The 23,574-nt window shown below is 43.1% G+C and overlaps 1 protein-coding gene across 1 annotated transcript; it reads right to left on the bottom strand.

Moving 5' to 3' along the window:
- Positions 1-1,625: 1,625 nt before the first annotated feature.
- ncaph (non-SMC condensin I complex, subunit H) lies at positions 1,626-10,503 on the bottom strand. Its single transcript, XM_014170968.3, has 18 exons — positions 10,362-10,503; positions 9,611-9,830; positions 9,407-9,497; positions 9,132-9,224; positions 8,710-8,827; positions 8,347-8,498; positions 7,659-7,848; positions 7,234-7,316; positions 6,785-6,981; positions 5,260-5,405; positions 5,024-5,130; positions 4,566-4,685; positions 3,977-4,084; positions 3,612-3,758; positions 3,283-3,393; positions 2,882-2,958; positions 2,523-2,598; positions 1,626-2,045 (listed from the first exon to the last, which is right to left on the bottom strand). The coding sequence occupies exons 2-18, from the start codon at positions 9,823-9,825 to the stop codon at positions 1,986-1,988; spliced, it is 2,091 nt and encodes a 696-aa protein (XP_014026443.2). The 5' UTR covers positions 9,826-9,830; positions 10,362-10,503; the 3' UTR covers positions 1,626-1,985.
- Positions 10,504-23,574: the final 13,071 nt, after the last annotated feature.

Here is a 23,574-nt window from a genome sequence, read left to right as displayed (position 1 = left end):
GCGGGCTGTCATGTGCCTTTTACTGAGGAGTGGCTTCCGTCTACCCTCTACCATAAAGGCCTGATTTGTTGGAGTACTGCAGAGATGGTTGTCCTACTGGAAGGTTCTCCCTTCACCACATAGGAACTCTGGAGCTCTGTCAGAGTGACCATCTGGTTCTTGGTCATCTCCCTGACCAAGGCCCTTCTTCCCTGATTGCTCAGTTTGGCCGGGCTGCCAGCTGTAGGAAGAGTCTTGGTGGTTCCAAACTTCTATTTAAGAATTATGTTTTGGTACCCTTCCCTAGATCTGTGTCTCGACACAATCCTGTCTCGGAGCTCTATGGACAATTCCTTTGACCTCATGGCTTGGTTTTTGCTCTGACATGCACTGTCAACTGTGGAACCTTATAGACAGGTGTGTGTGCCTTTCCAAATCATGTCCAATCAATTGAATGAGCTCAATTTCAAGTCTCATAGCAAAGGGTCTGAATATGTATGTAAATAAGGTATGTTTTTTTATTTGTAATACATTTACAAAATGTTCTAAAAACCTGTTTTCACTTTCACTATGCTTAGATATGCAGGTACATTTACATAATATATATATTTTTAACATACAATTAAGCATAATGATTATGGCTTTAGATTGCAGTTAAACAGTGTTTCAGGCGTTTGAAAAAAAGCCTAAATCTCAAATTTACAGACGGGGGCCTAGCCCTCTGGTCCACCCCCCAGTTATACTCACATATTTGTGCCCCGTCTGATTTTCTGGGGTGCATGACTCCCCTCTTAACATCCCAGTGATAAAGATGGATCTTGTCTAACAGGATGGATCTCACATGCTGAGATATAGTAGCCTATCTGATGGCGGTTCAGACAAGCTTTTAGGTCGACAGTCTTGTGCTGGTACTGGTAGGCTGTTTGCTGTAAGCGTTTGATGCTTACAGACAAGTGTCAAGCTAAATCTCCTCATACAGCACATTGTGATACCCTGTTAATGCTGAGTGGGTCTATGGAAAGCAATTATTGCATTTACATTTGTCATTTAGCAGAGGCTCTTAACTAGAGTGATGTATAGTAGTCAGTGCATACATTTTTGCATTGCACTTTCAGTCATTATCTGCTTTTAAATTCCAAATGTAGTGTGTCAGTCAAGGTAAGGAATGGGGTGTGCAATGCCCTGCATTCATTATTCCATATAGAATCATGTTGAATAGAGTTTGAGGCAGTGTAACATGTATACAAAATATTTTCAGAATAGTCTGACTATAACCTTGCAAACCTCCCTCTACAGCCAGCCATGTGTGCGTGATTGGACCCAGCCCAGTCACGCCTGCTGTACCAGTCATGCTGATGCAGTATCACCCAGCCCATCTGCACTGCTAACCCTGACCAACCGGTTTTAACCATGTGTCTGCGTACCAAATGGCACTCTATTGCCTTAAGGCTCTGGTAAAAAGGTAGTGCACTATGTAGGGAAAAGGGTGCCATTTGGGACGCAACCTCTCTGTGACCTGGCTGCAGGGAGTTCGCTACAATCCAATGACGTCTGTTTACTGTAGAATAAGGTACAGCATAAATAACCATTCGTTAAATAAGGGCTACCCTGCAGTTTGCCTTTGTTTGTACACAGGAACCAGGTAATTTAGAAAACAAATGTTTTATTTGTTTTGGTATGTATGTACACATTCCACCGTTGTGAGGAAGGCAGGAGTGAAGGATTAAAATTATCTACACACAATAGACGTAGAGGGGAAAAAAAGGACAGATTAAAACAGAGTACAAGTAAAATGTTTAAAACACTTCAGGTAATAAAATAGATGAGTCATTTTAAAAAGGCCACTTATTATACATTTGGGAAATAACATCTTTCACAGGCTCAATCTAAATGTGAGGGTGCCTTTGCTTGACATGAATGGCCCATAATTCATCAAACATAGAAACGGGGAAATTAAGCAGATTGAAGAGAAAAGGAAATAACTCTGTCCCATTGTCTATCCCTTTTTATTGACCTTGCTTGATGATGATATCTGACATGTCGTCCACCTTGATGAGCTCCAAATTCTGTTGAATGAAACAATGAATGAGTGAGTGCTGTGATTAACTCTTCCGTCACACTCAACCACCAAGTGAAAACAGTTGATACCAAAGACTATTTGAAATGAAAGACTAATTTCAAGTTTATTTGGCTGTGTTTATACAGGCAGCCCAATAATGATATTTTTTTGGACCAATCAGATCAGCTCTGAAAAGGATCTGATATGAAAATCTCATGTGATTGGTCATAAGACCAATTAGTGAATATTAGAATTGGGCTGCCTGTGTAAACGCAGCCTATTTAGCACAGCCAAGATCAATTAAAGTACACCATGATTCCTTCCACAAACCCTCTCAACTAATAAAACCTCAAAATATTTTGTTTGTTTGTTAATAATGTAGCTTTGTACAACTACATGTCATATGTCAACATAATAACCATGTCTAGAACCAACTTATTTTAGGAATGCTATGATGCTGGCAGTCAGAGGAGTAGCTACTCACCTTCTCATTGGCCAAGTGCAGCAGGGCGACGAACGCCAGGGGCACGGACAGGTTCTGAGCCATGTTGGGGGGCAAGCTTAAGTGACAGGAGAGGAAGGAGAAGACATGGGATTTATTACATTATTTATCAGCACGTATGTCCTATCTACATCCATTTGAGCAAATGAATGTTTGGACCATCCAAAGGCCCTCAGTTGGCAGCAGTCTAAATAAATTATGCATGTCTATCTAGCTACCAGTTTAAGAAAAAAATAAGAAGCAAATCCACCACAATTTCCAAGTTGTTCTCCAATGGCAGCTGAGAAAGAACACTAGAGCCATTTGAGAATGGGCCCAGTGCTGATATTAAGGCTTGGTACCTTTGACGCAGTGTCTGTGTGGTCTGGCTAAAGACCTTCTCCCCAGACACTTCTGAAGTCTCCACATTTTCAACCTCCTGTTGAGAGCACAACACTGTTAATCACACGGAAGCAGTCCTGGGTTCAAATACTTTTCAAAATAATTTAAAATACTTCATCTGAGCTTGATTGCGCTTGCCCGTTACAATAGTACCAATAGAAAAATGCAAACACTGCCCACCTGGCACTCCATGCAGACTTAAGCAAACGCTTAAAGTATTTGAACGATTTTTAAATAGTATTTGAACCCAGGTCTGTAAGAAAGAGGCATGGAGAGAGAGAAAAAACAACAACATTTGCAGACCACAGAATACAATCAATGAGACCTGGGGGGAAGAAACATGGAAAGACTTAAAATTGACCTTGGCTGGTTTTTCCAGACTGTCAGTCAGAAGATTCCACATGGTGATCTTGAGCCTCTTCATGTCCATCTTCTTGGCTGTCTTGGCATAGTTTATCTCAATCTTGTTCACCTGAAATGAAAAGTAAAGCTAGGCTTAACAACATTTAAAGGGATAATTCAGCCAAATTAGAAAATGAGATGTTGGTTTCCTTGCCATGTAAGCAGTCTATGGACAAGGTAAGACAGCAATACATGTTTTGGTCTTGTTTATCTGGCCACGTTCTTCAAATGCTAACTTTTCAAAAACACACTTGCTAATCATTGGCTTCCCCTTCCCTCCAGTCTTACCCTGAATGGCTCTGGCACCAGGTCATCCTCCCCGTAGGTGGACACGTCGTCATGGTCTTGTGAGGCGGCGGGGTTACCATCTACACAAGGCTGGGTGTCATCTGTACCCCCACTGAATCCTTCACCATCATCATCACTTTCACCACCCTTATTTATATATATATATAGATTGATAGAGACGTAGAGAGATTACCCCATTATTTGAAGCAGCTACTAAACAATTGAGGGTCCAAAATGTGGCATTGATGAGGGATAAATAATGTTATGTTATAATGGCTACTTATTACAAGGTGAAAAAAAGGTATCCGAGGGAAATGAAACGTTGAAAAAGACAGTGTGAGATTGACAGTAGGGTGGTTTCGGACCTGCATTCCGGGGCAGAAGTTGGCTGTGTCATTGGCATTGTTGTAGTCGTAGTCTCCGATGCCTTCCCCCAGCTCTCCAGACAACCTCTTCTGGCCCTCTTTACATAACTGACGTAGAACACACAAGTTAACTGACATAGAGCACATCACGTGTGTTAGTGGCATCACAATCCTCACTTCCAATTAGTCAATGTTTACCATCAAGGTTCTACATTAAATGTGTCATTTTCCCCTCTTTATTGTTGTTGAGTGTGTGTAAGAACAGTGAGAGAAAGAGAAAAGGATTGAGGGGGATAGGTCAGAGAGGGGTAATAAATAGGGCAGAGAGAAAAAGTGAGAGAAGGCGTGCAAATCAAACATGTTAATAGTACATTGGACAACATTGTAGCAGCATATCAGTTCCAGTCAGCTACGGTGATGAAGGTCTGATTGTATCTGGTGGCGGCTGCACATTGTTTTAGCACACCACTGTCCCCCTGTATCGCCATAGACACGCAGGACAGGGTCAACTGGTGTGCGGTACATTTATTTCTATGCTGTTTATTCCATGCTGGTTGGTGGGATAAAGAGAGTGTAAGGGAGAACTTACTGTGCTGGCAGGCTTAAGGCTGAGTTGGGACAGGGTCTCAGGGGGGAACTGGAAGTTTGCAGCCAGAGTGGTCTTCTTGTTGCTTGTGCTGAGGGCTGACCTGGTGTTAGTGGTAGCGGCCTGGGAGAAAAGAAAGGAACATAATAGACAGAAGTGAGAGAACTGTTTGAGTCCATATATGAATGGTGGGGAAACTCCATCAGCAACTAAAATCCACACTTCCTCTGCTGCAGTGAGTAGCATGAAACTGCACAACTGCCTCACACATAGCCTGGGATTGTTAAGACACTTGACCCACGTATTAGCATCAAAACAAATTTACACAAGTGAATAATACAGTAATTGTCACAATTGCAATGGCTCAGAATACTGGCACTTAGTGAGTGATGCTCTTGGGTACGGATCAAACAATGAGGATGAATTGAATCAGCGAACTACAGGGGCAACCAAGGGCTTACTCTAGTGGTGCGGAAGTAGGTGTCAAAGTTGACATCGTCATTAAAGTCGATTTCAAAGGCCTTCTTTGGCTTTCTCTTGCGACCCTCCTTCTCAGGCACGTTGTCCTCTAAACACACAGAGTGAGACAGAGAGCAAGAAGGGAAGAATTAAGATATATTTGGAGGACAATGCTGTTAAGGGAATATCCCAAACATAGGTAAACAACATGGCTCTCTGTGTACAACCACCACCTCACTTTTGTGCAGAGGTTTGAAGCGCCAGTAGCCAGGGCCTGCCCAGGTAGCCATTGTCCTGGGGCTGAAGTAGGAGTACTCTCTGGGCTGGTCGGACAGCTGCAGACACATGGTGGCTATGTCCCCCTCTCCGATGGGAATCACATCCCTGTGAACAGTCATAACATCACAGAACCATGTTCAAATTCATTTGAGATTAATTATAAAAAGACAAACATCAGTTCTTATTAAGTCTAGACTGAAAGAGAAAAAAAAAGGACCAATTTGTGTAAAATAACGAATTAACTTACTAACACGCCATCAGTTCTGTAAGAAAAATTACTTCTGCTCTGATAAGTAACTACATTCTAAAGCTTTATGTCTGGACTGAAGTAGCCCATAGTCAATCGTAGATCTGTTTCTATTCAGAGTCAAATGGTTTCTCTTCCTTCATCCTGACATCTAAACTGGATATTTAAAATGGCAAACTTTTTTTTCCTTCTTATAAATATTTGAATGACATACACCGAGTGCACAAAACATTAGGAACACTTGCTCTTTTCATGAGAGACTGACCAGGTGAACGCTATGATCCATTATTGATATCACTTGTTAAATCCACTTCAAATCAGTGTAGATGAAGGGGGGAGACAGGTCAACAACAAAAAAGTTAAGCCTTGAGACAATTGGATTGTGTATGTGTGCCATTCAGAGGGTGAAAGGGCAAGACAAAAATATTTAAGTGCCTTTGAACGGGGTCAGTAGTAGGTTCCAGGTGCACTGGTTTGTGTCAAGAACCGCAAAGCTGTTTTCAAAGCAGTTTTCATGCTGAACAGTTTGTGTGGATCAAGAATGGTCCCACCACCCCAAGGACATCCAGCCAACTTAACACAACTGTGGGAAGCATTGGAGTCAACATGGGCCAGCATCCCTGTGGAACGCTTTCGACACCTCGTAGAGTCCATGCCTCGATAAATTGAGGCTGTTCTGAGGGAAAAGGGGGCTGCAACTCAATATTAGGAAGGTGTTCCTAATGCTTTGTACACTCGGTGTATACCCATTGATTCTTGAAGAACGTAACCTATAAATGCCTCATGAGCTAAGTTCAACTGTCATAGCCCATCAGAACATCAAATGTACGCTTGTTTTACTCCAATGTCTGTAAACAAAATAGCCTCAAAACATGGTTAAAACAAATGTTTCTGGTCAGTCCCTGCATCCATAGCTCTCTCTATGAATTTGAGAGTGGTTACATTTCTCCAGCCTCATCCCTCAGCTTTTTGTTATCGTTTCAACTGCTGATAGATGCTTTACTGGGTCTGTTACGGTCATAAATGTTTTAACACTCAGGAGATCATGGTAAAAACTCAAGGCAGATCAAAGTCACTTCAAGCTACCTGACCCATTCAGAAAAGGATTACCCCTTGGTGCCTCATGAAACACCCCTGGGATCCTCTACAGGGATAAACAAGCAGAGTACCCCCCCCCCCAAAAAAAATACGTTACCCCATGGTTGTTACCACCCGGTAAAAAATAAAATATCCTCACCTTCCTCTCCCGGGCCCTCCAGCCTCACAGCGATCCTTGTGTTCCTTGGAGCCGTCGCCACCATGGTCCCCCTGACCCTCCTCATAGTCTCCATCAAAATCACCCCCAAAGTCCTGACACTCCTCCTCGTCTGCCTCCGCGTTCACGTCAAACACGTGACCCCCCTGCTTCATCTTCTCCAGCATCTGGTTCATGGTCTGTATAGGACAACAGTTTATATAGAGACTATAGCTACCGTTTCAAACTATACATCCAATCTGACCATCTGTATAACCCCCCCCCCCCCAAAAAAAGACTGGGTGTCCCAAATGGCACCCTATTCCCTATATAGTGCACTACTTTTGACCAGTGCTCTATAGGCCTTGGTCAAAAGTGGTGCACCATATAGGGAAAAGGATGCCATTTGAGACACAGGCTGTGTATATTGCCAGTGTATATGTTGCTCTGACCTGGTCAGGGTTCCAGCTGGTGAAAGAGAAGTCTGCCAGGGAAGGGCAGATAGAGCTCTTCTCCTGGATCCGCTGGAGACCACCTGTCAATCACACAATCAACACATTTACATGCTTGATAACATTATCGGAACATGTAGGCCAACTGCCAATACCTTAGCTTACAGCATCACTCAATGATCAGTAGAACCAGATGTGTCTGTTAAAATCAAGAGATACTATGCTAGTCCATTAGGGGGCAGTACACAACAACAAAAAGCACAGGGGCTGTATTTATCATGCATCTAAGATGAGAAGTGCTGATGATATCAGGCTCCCCTTATTCATATTATATTATTTAAAAGGAAAAACTGATCCTAAATCAGCACTTCTACTCTGAGGCGCTTGCTACATATGGCTCAGTGTGTTGACACGGTCAGTGTTACCTGTGAAGGGTGTTGCAGGGACGCGCTGCGGTGGAGGCTGGGAGTAAGAGGGCCTGGAGTGCAGCAGGGTCATGTGGGAGGGAAAGAGGAGCTCACAGTGACTGTCCTCACTGAACAACACTGATAGGAAGACGCCTGCCGTGCTGCTCTCATCGAAGGACGACGCCATGCGCTGGAACATGGGGTCCACCTGGAGTTGGATGGACGATAATGAGGAGGGGGATAATATGTGTGAGTTTACCATGAATGAGCTTTGTAGAAACTCACACAACCCAGGCTAGATCCATACTCTCAGGAAATATGATAATAAGTCCTCACATTAAATCAAGGCATTCCTAATCAATTCCATCACTATTCAATGTCTGGCTATCAGTCTCAAAGATTTCCATGTGAATCCACAATGAACACAAGTGTAGCCAGGGTTGCATCCCAAAGGGCACCCTATTCCTTAAATAGTGCACTACTGTCGACCAGATCCTTCCCTATATTGCGGGTGTAGCATTTCGCTACACTAGCAATATATGTGTATGTGACCAATCAAATTTGATATAGGGAAGAGGGTGCCATTTGGGACTCAAGCACTCTTTGGCTACCAGTCTCGAAGATTTCCAACTGAATACACAATGAACACAGGCATAGCCTGGTCCTTTAACTTAGGCCAGTCCTGGAGCAGGAAACCATCCCTTACCTCACACTTCCTCTCAGACTCAGAGCTGTTGATGTTGCTCAGGTTCTGCTCCACAGTCTTCTTGGGAGGCCTCTTCTTCTTCACCACCTGCTTAGCAGCCAGCTCACCTTCAGCCCCCTCCTCCATCTCTCCTCCTTCCCCTGCTCCATGCTCTACACACAGACAGGCACACAGACAGACAAGGTTCAAACAGAAGCTGTTGATCTTTTATTAAATTACAGAAAGTCAGTGTTGCACCCTATTCCCTATATAGTGCACTATCCTATGGACCCTGGTTAAATGTAGTGCACTATAGGGAGAATAGTTTGTAATTTGGGAAAAAAACAGGACAGTTTATAGATGTTATAGTTAAGAGGCTCTCACCTTCCCCAGGCTTGGTCTCAGCACCCAGTCCCCCCAGCACTCTGTAGGCATCAGCATGGACAGCATCCACTCTGACCGCGTAAATCTTGGTGCTGGCGTCCAAGGTACCCGCTGCCACCTTGGCAGGGACAGAGAAACAGTATGAGATGGTTACTCTCTCATACAGCCAACAGACGCTAGGCCAGTAAAGTGAAATTAATAGTCTATCATAAGCTTCATTATTTTGGAGTAGGCCTATAAAAACAATGAATATCTTAAGTGGTTGGGCTATAAGTGCATTTCGTCTCTCTCCATTACCAGATTATACTTTCATCTCCTCAATAGTAGCACAAATCTGAAGAAAGTCTCGTGTAAAAAGGAAATTCAAAGAGACAAATAAACAGAAACTACAACAATGGAATAATTTGTGTCTAAAGCCATACCTTGAAATTTGTGAGCTCAGAATCCTTCTGTTTGAGGATGTCAGCCATGTAGTCAATCAGGTGGAGACCAAAGGCATTCTTGGTGGTAATTTTCTACAATAATAGAACAACAAGGCTTTGTAAATCTGAGATGCCAGTTTCTAATAACTTACATGGTTGGAGATATGATGCAATAAGAAATGAGGGAGAGCAACAACATTTCCTTGGGATGGATTCTGCCCCTCTTAGAAGTGGCTGTTAAAGATAGTAAATATGTGAATGGACATTCTGCTTACATTTTCAGTGGAGAGTTTGATGCAGGTGGAGTAATGCTCTGAGATCTGTGCATTTGACAGCTTAGGCACAGCGGCAGGGGTCCCGGTGGAGCTGAATACAAAAACACGGATTGTATCTTATACAAAGGTCTAAAAATCAATATGACACCTGTCAAGATTGTGTTAACTTAATTACTAGCAAAAAGAGGGTTTGGGGTGCCCTACCTATGAGAGGTAGATTCATTAAATGAAGAGTCAGTGGCGGCTTGCAGATCAATGACCCGGGATCTGCGCCTCTGACGCCGCTCCAGCTCATCATCGTTGCCGGGGAAAGATGCGAGGAGCGGGGTGCTGATGGCGGCAGGAGAGGCGCCCTTGTGCTTCAGGGACGGTGAGGCCCACTGACGTACCCGGGAGATGGGTGTGGAGGATGCGCTCATCGTGACTGTCCGGGGGAGAGACGGACACAGTGATGCACTTTCAGTTCTATATTCCTCTCTGCTTCCTAAAGTTGCATTTAGACAAGTTATACTGTAACTAGCTACCGTTGCCATTATCTGTTAAATTCAACAGTTGGATATAGGAGCCTAGCTAACGCTACCAAGGCAAAGAAGGCTTGATTTGACAATCAAAGCAGTAATAACATTTTGTTGTTGGCAAGTAACCTTAGCTAGTTAGTAGGGCTGCACAAGCAAAATCCAGCCTAGCTAACTAATGTTAGCTAGATAGAGCAACGTATCGTTTGTGATTGTTGTTACGGTTAGCAGTGATACCAACGTTAACTAACCAACGATGTAGCTTAAAGACATGACACGCTGGATTAGTTTGCTAAATTGCTATAGGTATCTGACATCAGTGAGTGAACTAACTAACGTTAGCTAACTTGCTATCCTACCGAACATGTTTTAGCTTACGCTAGCTAGCTACGAATGCTGGATGAAAACAAAAAAAACTGTAGATCGATTTCATACATTACCTCGATTATATCCAACGCTTCTGCAACAGTGAACGTATCTTTCTTTATATAAATATGAAACTGCCTAAATTAACATGAAGCGTGTTTTACTTTGTACTGATGCACTTTTGTTCCTGATCACATTTGAATTTTTGCGCCGAACGGTTTACGTAACGACAGTATGCGTCACCACGTGGAATCAAGAATCTAAACACTCAACTCCGCCCATACCAACATTTTCGGCAGAGAGGTTTCTTCTGCATGCATCCACCTGTGCTGGCATGTACGATCAATCATGATCTGCCCCATTCTGTACTACCAGGAAATTCAAATTCAAAACCAAATAAATCCCTAACTTCTACCATACCCCCCCCCCCTCTCCCCAAAACCCCTCCCCAACCCCATTAAACGTTATCTATATCATGCTGAAACACTCCACCATTAGGATTGTTCAGCATGTCAACAACCTTTTCTTTTTTACTTTATATATAGATTTTCATATATAACAACAAAAACAGTACAACCACAACCCCTCATTTTCCATCCATCCATCCCCTCTCCCCACCAAGGCATCTATAAAAGTAAGTTAAATATGAAAGAAAAACAGAAACAAACAGTAATAGAAACAAAAACAATGGGAAAAAGTTACATAAAAATGCTTATGTGCACAAATGGCCACTAGAACAGACATTACTGCTTACCAAACTATGCAAGTTACACTAAGTAAAAGACAGGCTCTTCACGTATTGTATTAATGGGGACCAGGTTAAGCCAACTCTAAACGGCATGAGAGGACCTTAGTGAGAAAGTTATAATCGCAGCACAAAAGGCTATAGGGCGGTATGAGCCACAGTCTAGGGGATTCTTGTCTTTTTTAAGCAAAACCGAAATAGTCACCTGGGTAAGTGTCTGTGGCAGTTTCTGACTAGAAAGGATTTTCATTGTACATTGAGCTGAGGATAGGGGATAATTTAGAGGAGAATGCTTTATAAAATGTAATAGGGAAGCCATCAGGCCCAGGGGCTTTACCGCTCTGCATGGACTGGATTCCCAGAGCAGCTTCATCATCACTTATTGAGGCATCCATGTTGATTTGTTCATCTGAATTGAGACAGGGGATGTCCAGATTGTCTAGAAATGCATGCATGCGAGATGTGTCAGGAAATGCCTCTGACGAGTAAAGAGCAAAATAGAATTGCTTAAATTGATTGTTATTTTATTTCACCTTTATTTAACCAGGTAGGCCAGTTGAGAACAAGTTCTCATTTACAACTGCGACCTGGCCAAGATAAAGCAAAGCAGTGCAACACAAACAACAACACAGGAATAAACAAATGTACAGTCAATAACACAATAGAAAAAAAGTCTATATACAGTGTGTGCAAATGGCATGAGGAGGTAAGGCAATAAATGGGCCATAGTAGCGAAATAATTAGAATTTAGCAAATTAACACTGGAGGGGTAGATGTGCAGAGGATGATGTGCAAGTAGAAATACTGGTGTGCAAAAGAGCAAAAAGTAAATAAAAACAATATGGGGATGAGGTAGGTAGATTGAATGGGCTATTTACAGATGGGCTGTGTACAGCTGCAGCAATCGGTTAGCTGCTCAGATAGCTGATGTTTAAAGTTAGTGAGGGAGATATAAGTCTCCAATTTCAGCGAATTTTGCAATTCGTTCCAGTCATTGGCAGCAGAGAACTGGAAGGAAAGGCGGCCAAAGGAGGTGTTGGCTTTGGGGATGAGCAGTGAGATATACCTGCTGTAGCGCGTGCTACGGGTGGGTGTTGTTATCATGACCAGTGAGCTGAGATAAGGCGGAGCTTTACCTAGCAAAGACTTATAGATGACCTGGAGCCAGTGGGTCTGCGACGAATATGTAGCTAGAGCCAGCCGACGAGAGCATACAGATCGCAGTGGTGGGTGGTGTATGGGGCTTTGGTGACAAAACGGATGGCACTGTGATAGACTGCATCCAGTTCGCTGAGTAGAATGTTGGAGGCTATTTTGTAAATGACATTGTCGAAGTCGAGGATTGGTAGGATAGTCATTTTTATGAGGGTATGTTTGGCGGTGTAAGTGAAGGAGGCTTTGTTGCGAAATAGGAAGCCGATTCTAGATTTAATTTTGGATTGGAGATGTTTAATATGAGTCTGGAAGGAGAGTTTACAGTCTAGCCAGACACCTAGGTATTTGTAGTTGTCCACATATTCTAAGTCAGAACTGTCCAGAGTAGTGATGCTAGTCGGGCGGGCGGGTGCGGGCAGTGATCGATTGAAAAGCAGGCATTTAGTTTTACTGGCATATAAGAGCAGTTGGAGGCCACGGAAGGAGTGTTGTATGGCATTGAAGCTCGTTTGGAAGTTTGTTAACACAGTGTCCAAACAAGGGCCAGATGTATACAGAATGGTGTCGTCTGCGTGGTGGATCAGGGAATCACCCACAGCAAGAGCGACATCATTGATATATACAGAGAAAAGAGTTTGCCCGAGAATTGAACCCTGTGGTACCCCCATAGAGACTGCCAGAGGTACGGACAACAGGCCCTCCGAATTTGACACACTGAACTCTATCTGATAAGTAGTTGATGAACCAGGAGAGGCAGTCATTAAATTACCAAATGTAAAAACACTACAGTATTCCAGCTATATCAAATGACTGTTGAGTCTGCCGATAAGAATGTGGTGATTGACAGAGTCGAAAGCCTTGGCCAGGTCGATGAAGACGGCTGCCCAGTACTGTCTTTTATCGATGGCGTTATGATATCGTTTAATACCTTGAGCGTGGCTGAGGTGTACCGTGACCAGCTCGGAAACCAGATTGCACAGCGGGGAAGGTACGGTGGGATTCGATATGGTCAGTGATCTGTTTATTAACTTGGCTTTCGAAGACGTTAGAAAGGCAGGGCAGGATGGATATACAGTTGAAGTCAGAAGTTGATATACACTTAGGTTGGAGTCATTAAAACTCGTTTTTCAACAACTTCACAAATTTCTTGTTAACAAACTATAGTTTTGGCAAGTCGGTTAGGACATCTACTTTGTGCATGACACAAGTCATTTTTCCAACAAATGTTTACAGACAGATTATTTCACTTATAATTAATTTACTGTATCACAATTCCAGTGGGTCAGAAGTTTACATACACTAAGTTGACTGTGCCTTTAAACAGTTTGGAAAATTCCAGAAAATGATGTCATGGCTTTAGAACTTTCTGATAGGCTAATTGACATCATTTCAGTCAATTGGAGGTGTACCTGTGGATGTATTTTAAGGCCTACCTTCAAACTCAGTGTCTCTTTGCATGACATCATGGGAAAATCAAAAGAAATCAGCCAAGACCTCAGAAAAAAATTGTAGACCTCCACAAGTCTGGTTCATCCTTGGGAGCAATTTCAAAACGCCTGAAGGTACCACGTTCATCTGTACAAACAATAGTACGCAAGTATAAACACCATGGGATCATGCAGCCGTCATACCGCTCAGGAAGGAGACGCGTTCTGTCTCCTAGAGATTAATGTACTTTGGTGCGAAAAGTGCAAATCAATCCCAGAACAACAGCAAAGGACCTTATGAAGAATCTGGAGGAAACAGGTACAAAAGTATCTATATCCACAGTAAAACAAATCCTATATCGACATAACCTGAAAGGCCACTGAGCAAGGAAGAAGCCACTGCTCCAAAACCGCCATAAAAAAGTCAGACTACAGTTTGCAACTGCACATGGGGACAAAGATCGTACTTTTTGGAAGAATGTCCTCTGGTCTGATGAAACAAAAGTAGAACTGTTTGGCCATAATGACCAACGTTATGTTCGGAGGAAAAAGGGGGAGGCTTGCAAGCCGAAGAACACCATCCAAACAGTGAAGCACGGGGTGGCAGCATCATGTTGTGGGGGTGCTTTACTGCAGCAGGGACTGGTGCAGTTCCCAAAATAGATGGCATCATGAGGCAGGATAATTATGTGGATATATTGAAGAAACATCACAAGACATCAGTCAGGAAGTTAAAGCTTGGTCACAAATGGGTCTTCCAAAGTTGTGGAAAATGGCTTAAGGACAACAAAGTCAAGGTATTGGAGTGACCATCACAAAGCCCTGACCTCATCCTATAGAACATTTGTGGGCAGAACTGAAAAAGCGTGTGCGAGCAAGGAGGCCTACAAACCTGACTCCGTTACACCAGCTTTGTCAGGAGAAATGGGCCAAAATTCACCCAACTATTATTCTGACATTTCAAATTCTTAAAATAAAGTGGTGATCCTCACTGACCTAAGACAGGGAATGTTTACTCAGGAATTGTGAAAAACTGAGTTTAAATGTATTTGGCTAAGGTGTATATAAACTTCTGACTTCAACTGTAGGTCTGTAACAGTTTGGGTCTAGAGTGTCACCCCCTTTGAAGAGGGGGATGACCGCGGCAGCTTTCCAATCTTTAGGGACCTCGGACGATATGAAAGAGAGGTTGAACAGACTGGTAATAGGGGTTGCAACAATGGTGGTGGATAATTTTAGAAAGCGACGGTCCAGATTGTTGATATGTTTCAGATTGGTAGAAGTTAAATCAGCTGCAACACAGATTTCAGGTATGGTTCCGCTAGCAGCGGATTGTCGAAGCTGGTGAGATAACAACTTGCCAGCTTTCTCTCCATGTTCATAGAATTTTTGCGTCGACTAAACCAGAAGCTGCTCTGTTGGTTTGGTGGAAAGGTTGTCAAATTTCCGATTGGTGTAACAGTCTCTCTTTGTAGAGTTCAGTGGTCGCAGAAGAGGTATATCTGTTGTCCATATGTAGAATGAGTTGAGATAGCTCCAATAGGCGTTTGGTGCGCTGTTTGTTGTCATACACTGTGTATGAAATAATTTGGCCCCTTAGATATGTTATTAACGACTCCCACACAGTAGAGTGAGACACGTCAGGGGTGCAGTTGATCTGTAAAAGACATCAATGTGAGTTGATATGTATTTTTTAAAGGCACCACGCGTGTTGTGACACAGTACAGTCCGGAAAGCGGATATTTGGCTGGACAGGGCTAAAGTCTGAGATAACCATGCTGTGATATTGGCTATTAGTTACAAAAGGAAGAATTCTATTATCCAGCAGGAAAAATTAAATCCTAGAGTATGAGCGAGACTGGAGAAAAAAAGGAGTACTCTTCAGCAGTGGGATTGCTCCTCCTCCATGGATCAGACAAATTATAGGATTCTAGAAATGAGTTGATTGCTGCGCCTGATTTTGAAATTACATTGTTGGGCTTCGGTCTGGATCTGTCTAGGCTTGGATGCAATACACAATTGAAATCTCCGCCCAATATCAGCTGATGAGAGTTTAGGTCGCGAAGTGTTGCGATGAGGTCCGAGAATAATTGAGCGTTATCCCAATTAGGAACATAGAGGTTAGCCAGAATAACCTGTGTGCTAAACAATTTCCCCATCACTATAATATATCTGTCATTAGTATCTGAAATGACTTTGGAGGAGACAAACGGGCTGCCTTTTCTGATAAGGATGGCTGCCTCTCTGGCCTTAGCACCAAAGTTGGAATGAAATATTTGGTCTACCCATCCTCTCTTTAGTTTATCATGGTCACTGGACCAGAGATGGGTCTCTTGGAAAAAAACAATGTCCGGACTTAAGGACTTAAGATGAGCATACACTCGGCTACGCTTGACCCCCTGGTTAATTCCTTTCACGTTCCAGCTGATAAAGCATGTGTAGCCTAGAGTATGTGAATTAGGCATAGTCATAGAAATCAGAAATTAATGTTAGTACGATCACATGGCCAGTGTGCTGAAAGGTCAGAGTAATAAAATATAAAGAAAAGAAAAAACAGCTAAAAACAACAAAATACCCAGAGGAAAACCTTGGACCACTATGCTGACCTTCCCCCTTTTGGAAGGCTGCATCTACCTCTCCTAGATTAATGTAAAATGCTACCATGCTCAAATCAAATCAAAGTTTATTTGTCACGTGCGCCGAATACAACAGGTGTAGACCTTTCAGTGAAATGCTTACTTACAGGCTCTAACCAATAGTGCAAAAAAGGTGTTAGGTGAACAATAGGTAAGTAAAGAAATAATACAGTAAAAAGACAGGCTATATACAGTAGCGAGGCTATAAAAGTAGCGAGGCTACATACAGACACCGGTTAGTCAGGCTGATTGAGGTAGTATGTACATGTAAATATGGTTAAAGAGACTATGCATATATGATGAACAGAGAGTAGCAGTAGTGTAAAAGAGGGGTTGGCGGGTGGCGGGACACAATGCAGATAGCTCGGTTAGCCAATGTGCGGGAGCACTGGTTGGTCGGCCCAAATGAGGTAGTATGTACATGAATGTATAGTTAAAGTGACTATGCATATATGATAAACAGAGAGTAGCAGCAGCGTAAAAAGAGGGGTGGGGGGGTTGGTTGGGGCACACAATGCAAATAGCCCGGGTAGCCATTTGATTACCTGTTCAGGAGTCTTATGGCTTGGGGGTAAAAACTGTTGAGAAGCCTTTTTGTCCTAGACTTGGCACTCCGATACCGCTTGCCATGCGGTAATAGAGAGAACAGTCTATGACTGGGGTGGCTGGGGTCTTGACAATTTTTAGGGCCTTCCTCTGACACCGCCTGGTGTAGAGGTCCTGGATGGCAGGCAGCTTAGCCCCAGTGATGTACTGGGCCGTACGCACTAACCTCTGTAGTGCCTTGCGGTCAGAGGCCAAGCAATTGCTGTACCAGGCAGTGATGCAACCAGTCAGGATGCTCTCGATGTTGCAGCTGTAGAAACTTTTGAAGATCTCAGGACCCATGCCAAATCCTTTTAGTTTCCTGAGGGGGAATAGGCTTTGTCGTGCCCCCTTCACGACTGTCTTGGTGTGTTTGGACCATTCTAGTTTGTTGTTGATGTGGACACCAAGGAACTTTAAGCTCTCAACCTGCTCCACTACAGCCCCGTCGATGAGAATGGGGGCGTGTTAAACTGGGGGCGTGTTAAACCATATTAAACTGAACCTCAGTAGAGCTCTATCCAGGGCGAACATAATCAAGTTTACACCTAGGGAAGGGATTCTGGAGGGAACCACCTCAATTATCTAAAGTATCTTATGCAATATGCATATTTGAAGGATAGTAAAACAATATATAAAAAAGGAGGTATAGGTATATGTCTCAACATCAACAGTGAAGAGGCGACTCCAGGATGCTGGCCTTCTAGGCAGAGTTGCAAAGAAAAAGCCATATCTCAGACTGGCCAATAAAAAGAAAAGATTAAGATGGGCAAAAGAACACAGACACTGGACAGAGGAACTCTGCCTAGATGGCCAGCATCCCGGAGTCGCCTCTTCACTGTTGACGTTGAGACTGGTGTTTTGCAGGTACTATTTAATGAAGCTGCCAGTTGAGGACTTGTGAGGCGTCTGTTTCTCAAACTAGACACTCTAATGTACTTGTCCTCTTGCTCAGTTGTACACCGGGGCCTCCCACTCCTCTTTCTATTCTGGTTAGAGCCAGTTTGAGCTGTTCTGTGAAGGGAGTAGTACACAGAGTTGTACGAGATCTTCAGTTTCTTGGCAATTTCTCGCATGGAATAGCCTTCATTTATCAAAACAAGAACAAACTGACGAGTTTCAGAATAAAGTCTTTATTTCGGGCAATTTAGAGCCTGTAATCGAATCCACAAATGCTAATGCTTCAGATACTCAACTAGTCTAAAGAAGGCCAGTTTTATTGCTTCTTTAATCAGAACAACACTTTTCAGCTTTGCTAACATAATTGCAAAAGGATTTTCTAATGATCAATTAGCCTTTTAAAATGATAAACTTGGATTAGCTAACACAACGTGCCATTGGAACACAGGAGTGATGGTTGCTGATAATGGGCCTCTGTACACCTATGTAGATATTCCATAAAAAAATCAACCATTTCCAGCTAAACTAGTAATTTATAACATTAACAATGTCTACACTGTATTTCTGATCAATTTGATGTTATTTTATTGGACATTTTTTTTTGCTTTTCTTTCAAAAACAAGGACATTTCTAAGTAACCCCAACATTTTGAACGGTAGTGTGTGTGTATATATATATATATATATATATATATATATATATATATATATATATATATATATATATATATATATACATACATACATACATACATACATACACACACATACACACATATAGTACAAAAACATTTAATTAATTAAGTAAATAGGAAAACAAACCCAGTAAAATTCAACATTTGTATAAATGTAACCCTCTGTTGAATATCCTAACAAGCCAGAACACGGAAAATTGACTGGCAAACGCTTAGTAATTAATACCTGTCCTGCAAAGCTGCAGTGTTCGCTCGGCTATACAACCTGCAAACCCGTGCCATCCGCCACCAATCACCAGGGAGGACCAACTAGTCAAATAGCAAAGAATAATACACATGGTCCTTTGGGAGTATAAACTTGAATGTATTAAACATACTCACAGTATGTTAGTAGGGTATCCTATTAAGGCATGGAAAGAGAGCTCAGTGGCTAGCCTTAGGTAGCGACTAGGCAGGCTAATTATTACCGCGCCACCTAGCACCGTGGCTGTACAGCCGCAGCTAGTTGGTAAAATACAATTGTGCCATGTAGTGTAAATAAAATACTATTCAAACTATATTGTCCTTGTGAGAACTTGTCACCCTATACATTCCATCATTGTTCATAACGTTAAGTTACCGGATGAATAATTGTCATTTTCTAATCAAGATATGAATTCACTAGTTGGTCCTTGGTCACGTTAGCACAGCTAGTGTAGGGTCACAGTATGAGCCCACAATGGCTAGTTAGTATTATGTCGCCTGTCCTCCTGTGGATGTAGGTGCGCGGCAATGTATTCTTTGGCCTTGGTTGGATCTAAGAATGTCTTCTGCTCGCCGGAGGGAGTAGTGATCTTCAGCACAGCTGGGTAAAGAATGCCGAACTTGGTGTCCAGACAGCGGTGGAGGAGCCCCCTCATCTCGTTGAAGGCTGACCTCTTCTTCATGACTGCCGCCGTGTAATCCAGGTAAATGCGAATATTCTGGCCGTCGTGGGTGATGGGAGCCGCTCGCGCTGCTTTACAGAATATTCCTTCTCCTGAAGGTAGTGGAATTTAACTAATATGGGTCTGGGCGGCTCCCCATTCTTCGATGCGGACTGTATGCTTCTGTGTGCACGGTCAAGGGTGGGGGCGTAATCGAGGCCTAGAATTTCCTGTAGCAGTTTAGCTATGGACAGGGTAGGCCGCATTCCGTCTACGGTCTCGAGTCCCTCTCTCACGCTGAAAATGCGACCGTTCCCCCAGCGCTGTCTGTTCTCAAGGTCCTCAACCTTGGAAGTGAGTTTGACGACATCTGATGATAGCCGGGAGACTTGCTTTTCCAGTGTCACCAGTTTGTCGGAGTAAATATTTGCTCCATCTTCCAGGCTATTCAGACGGTGTCATGTCTTGCCAAGTCTTCGTTAACGGAGTCGATTTTTATGTTGACCTCGGTGGCGAGAATAGCTATTTGTGCGGATAGGTCAGTGGATAATGACTCTACCTTAGCCAGCACAGTCTGTTCAGATTTAATGATAGCCGCCATTACCATGGCTAGGTCGGAGGGATCAGAGTCCGTGTCAGGTGAGCCCGAGGCTTCAGCAGAGGCCTGCTCCTTTATGGCCCGCGGCCATTGCCGTCTCGACATTTTACGATTAAAAGGCCAAAAACTTTTGATTGGTAAATTGGGTTCGATTCCAAATGAAATGTTCCAAAATTAACATGTGGGGAGGTGTTGATCAAGTTTTAATATTAAATAGTTTGCCCTGGATCAAAGCACAGAGAAAACGCGTCTTCACATGTTGCTGCTCACCAGCGTCCCCGTCAACAACCATTTCTACAGTAACATCTGTTATTCCCAATATCTATTTTGCCCTCTCCACAATAACCTTCAACCTGGCATTTCTGCTTTCCACAACCCAAGTCGTATTGATAACCTTACCAATAAAAGCTATGAAGTCAACTTTATTCATTATCGAAGTGTCCTTTGAAACCGCACATTCATGAGCACAAGATTTCTGAACAGGCCTTGAAACCATGCCAGGACCATCAGAAGCACCACCCCCGACAGTAGGTCCACTTACTACAGGTACATCTATGCAAACTCCTGAGGACTTCCTTTGTCTGTTATCCTTTGCTTTCCCACATCGTCTGGTGTGGCCTTCTTTTGACTTGAATTCTATCGTTGAGAGAGCTGGTTGAGTTTTCCATTTTCATTGGCAATCTGAAGGGCTGCTATGTTTAGGAAAAAGGCAACAAATCCTCATAAAAAGTTGTGAATGGATGAAAACCTTGTGATATCACAAATAAAAAGGGACATGTTACAGTTCTCTAAAGGAAGAGTTGACTAAAACATTTCCCATCTGGTCAATGGGAGGGGCAGGTCCATCCTGGCTGTTCCTAATGTTCTTAAAGTGGAAGTTGACCTAAAATAAAACATTTCCCAAGTGATTCCATACACTGAAACTAGTTAGGTGAGAGAGAATACAGTAGACGGCACACGTCAAACATGTGATTTATGACCCTATGTCATGGGTGACGTGTGTATGCCCATATATAGGCATCCTGTCAGGACATCCTGGCGGGATGTTATCACATGCTCTATTGAGTGTCCATATATGGGCATCCTGTCAGGACATCCTGTTCCTGTTCTCACGCGTTAGAGTGTGTGTTAATTTATGCATATATTGCATCTATTCCTTTGAAGTTGTTATGATGATTGATGTGTAGGGACCTCGTTGAACTGGGGGGGGATGTGTTTGAACATTTCAAAGAGTATGGCCCCCACCCCCTGTTTTATTGACCTTAGGTCTGTTGTCCATGAAACAGGAATGTCCAGGGGTATTGGGGGGCAGACGCATTATAAATAAGCCCCCGGACCTGCGCCGCTTCCTGTGTAAGGCAGGGTCGTACTCCGCGAATGTTGTATAGCATGAACCTACAGGATCGGGTCACCGCCTTGATGTTAGCGGAGAACGACAGGGTGTTGTCCAGGGTCACGCCGATGCTCTTAGCACTCTGGGAGGAGGACACAATGGAGTTGTCCACTGTGATGGCGAGATCATGGAAAGGGCAGTCCTTCCCCGGGAGGAAGAGCAGCTCCGTCTTGCCGAGGTTGAGCTTGAGGAGTGGAGTACGGGCTTGAAGACTGGCAGGTTTTTCGCAAGGTGGTGTGTCCTGAACTGAGAGTTATCACAAAGGGGTATAGCTTGTTCACGGGCTACGAGACCCGTTGGGAAGGTGCCCCTGACTCCTCAGGAAGAATATTTCACAGGGTGAAAATACAAAGAAAGAATGGACTTCCATGTGGGTGCATGGAGTTCTATATCAGCAACGAGGAAATCCGCAACCAAAACATTCGGGATGGTGGCCTGACTGGGGATCTTAGGTTGCGCATGTTTATTCCTTTTAAAAGTTGGGATCTAATGGAATTGAAAATGTTAGTTGTTGGACGCTCTTTTTGTACAGAGCCAACAACGGCAGAGCATTGCTCGGCTAAGGAAGTGCATAATATATACGAATCCTGAGGATTATGATTCAAAGGAACCCCAAGAAGGGTCATCCTCAGAAGGGTTAGCCCCCGAAGAAAACTAAGTACGCGGCTGCTGCGTTAACCACACCCTGATACCAAAGGACTGGTTCAACAATAAAAGGAGTGCCCATAAAGCCTCCGGTTCTTCATTTCAGCATATACCATGGATATTCATATACCACACCAGGACTCCGATACGTCATGGGTACCAGACCCTAAGGACTCTATTCCTCACAGCCCTCCATTCTACTCCCCCCAGGCAAGACCCCCGACACCCCCTACATGTACACCGCCTGAGGATGTGTTTGATGGGGTGGTCAGTACTATTTTTGTGGACACCATCAAGGCCTCTGTAGCCGCACTTTTAGACTTGGTGATTGGAGAGTATATAAGAGAAAAATGCATCGGTTGTGAGATCAATCACCCCAGCCAACGACGACATCCTTGTTTATACGACCCCCCCAAGGTACTACATCTTCAACCATTTTGAGGAGCTGGTGAAAAGACTGTGGTCCAGCAGGTTTACACCTTCGATGGTCAGAGCCCTGGAGTCTCTGGGTCTTGTGCCATCTATTCCCAGAGTTTACGGGGTAACCGAGGCTTTCCTACATGAACTGAAGGAGGCGATCTACATCCATGAGAAACTCAAAGAAATCCAGCACACCCTGGTGGACGACAACAAATACAAGGAAGCTGTGGTGGCTGATGTGGTGACTTTCTGGCTCAATAAACCGCAAGAGACCGAGTAACAATACATATTTTTTATTTCGATGTAAAGCAATGGGTAACTGTATGCATACGATGTTAGAGAGAATAAATACGTTTATTTGTTTTGAGAGAACTTACATATGTTATGCAGCAAATTATTGAAAATAAAGTGAACAATGTATCATTCTACACAACCCACAATACATGGGCTAATGCAGAGCGTGTGCTAAAAATTGAGCAAATCATGAATCATGTACGACATACGGGCGAGAGTCTACAATGGACACAACTGGTATCCCATCTTGTGGATGATTCTGAAGAACTAGAAACAAACGTATCTACGATTTTACTTTAATTGTTTGAAACACCGTTTAATTGTAACATGTATCATATATGTTGTTTATATACTTATATAATGGATGTGTGTGTTTCAAAAATTCAGTGACACAAGCCTGTAAATCTAAAACAAATATACAGGCTGTTGCATGCTTGGATCATTGAGAAAACGGGGACTAGTATCCTGCTACGAATCCTGAATTGTCTGTATACGTAATACTTGATGTTTGCAAAAATAAAAATGAAATGTCGTTATTTGAAAGGGGCTCATTAACGTTATTGTACATCAGAGAGGCAAAAAGGATGGCGGAGCAGATGTTGAAAAACATTTATTATACACCCTCTAACCCAGGATCTTATGGGGGTAAGAAGTGTTTACAGAGAGCTATAGCCGAAGAAACAGGTAGCCGGTTAGGTGCTGCTCAAGAGAATGAATGGTTGGCAGAGCAGGATGCTTATACTCTGCATAAACCTGTGCGAAAACAATTTCCACGAAATATAGTTTTTTTTTCTCATCCCTTGTCCCAGTTTCAGGCGGATCTATGTGACATGCAGGCCCTTGCAGATAAAAATGATGGAAATCGCTACATGCTAACGGTTATTGATATT

This window comes from Salmo salar, chromosome 24 (assembly GCF_965601325.2).
Source record: "Salmo salar chromosome 24, fSalSal1, whole genome shotgun sequence".
Taxonomy (NCBI): domain Eukaryota; kingdom Metazoa; phylum Chordata; class Actinopteri; order Salmoniformes; family Salmonidae; genus Salmo; species Salmo salar.
Note: the sequence above shows the minus strand (reverse complement) of the source record. Positions and strands in the feature narration are given on the sequence as shown.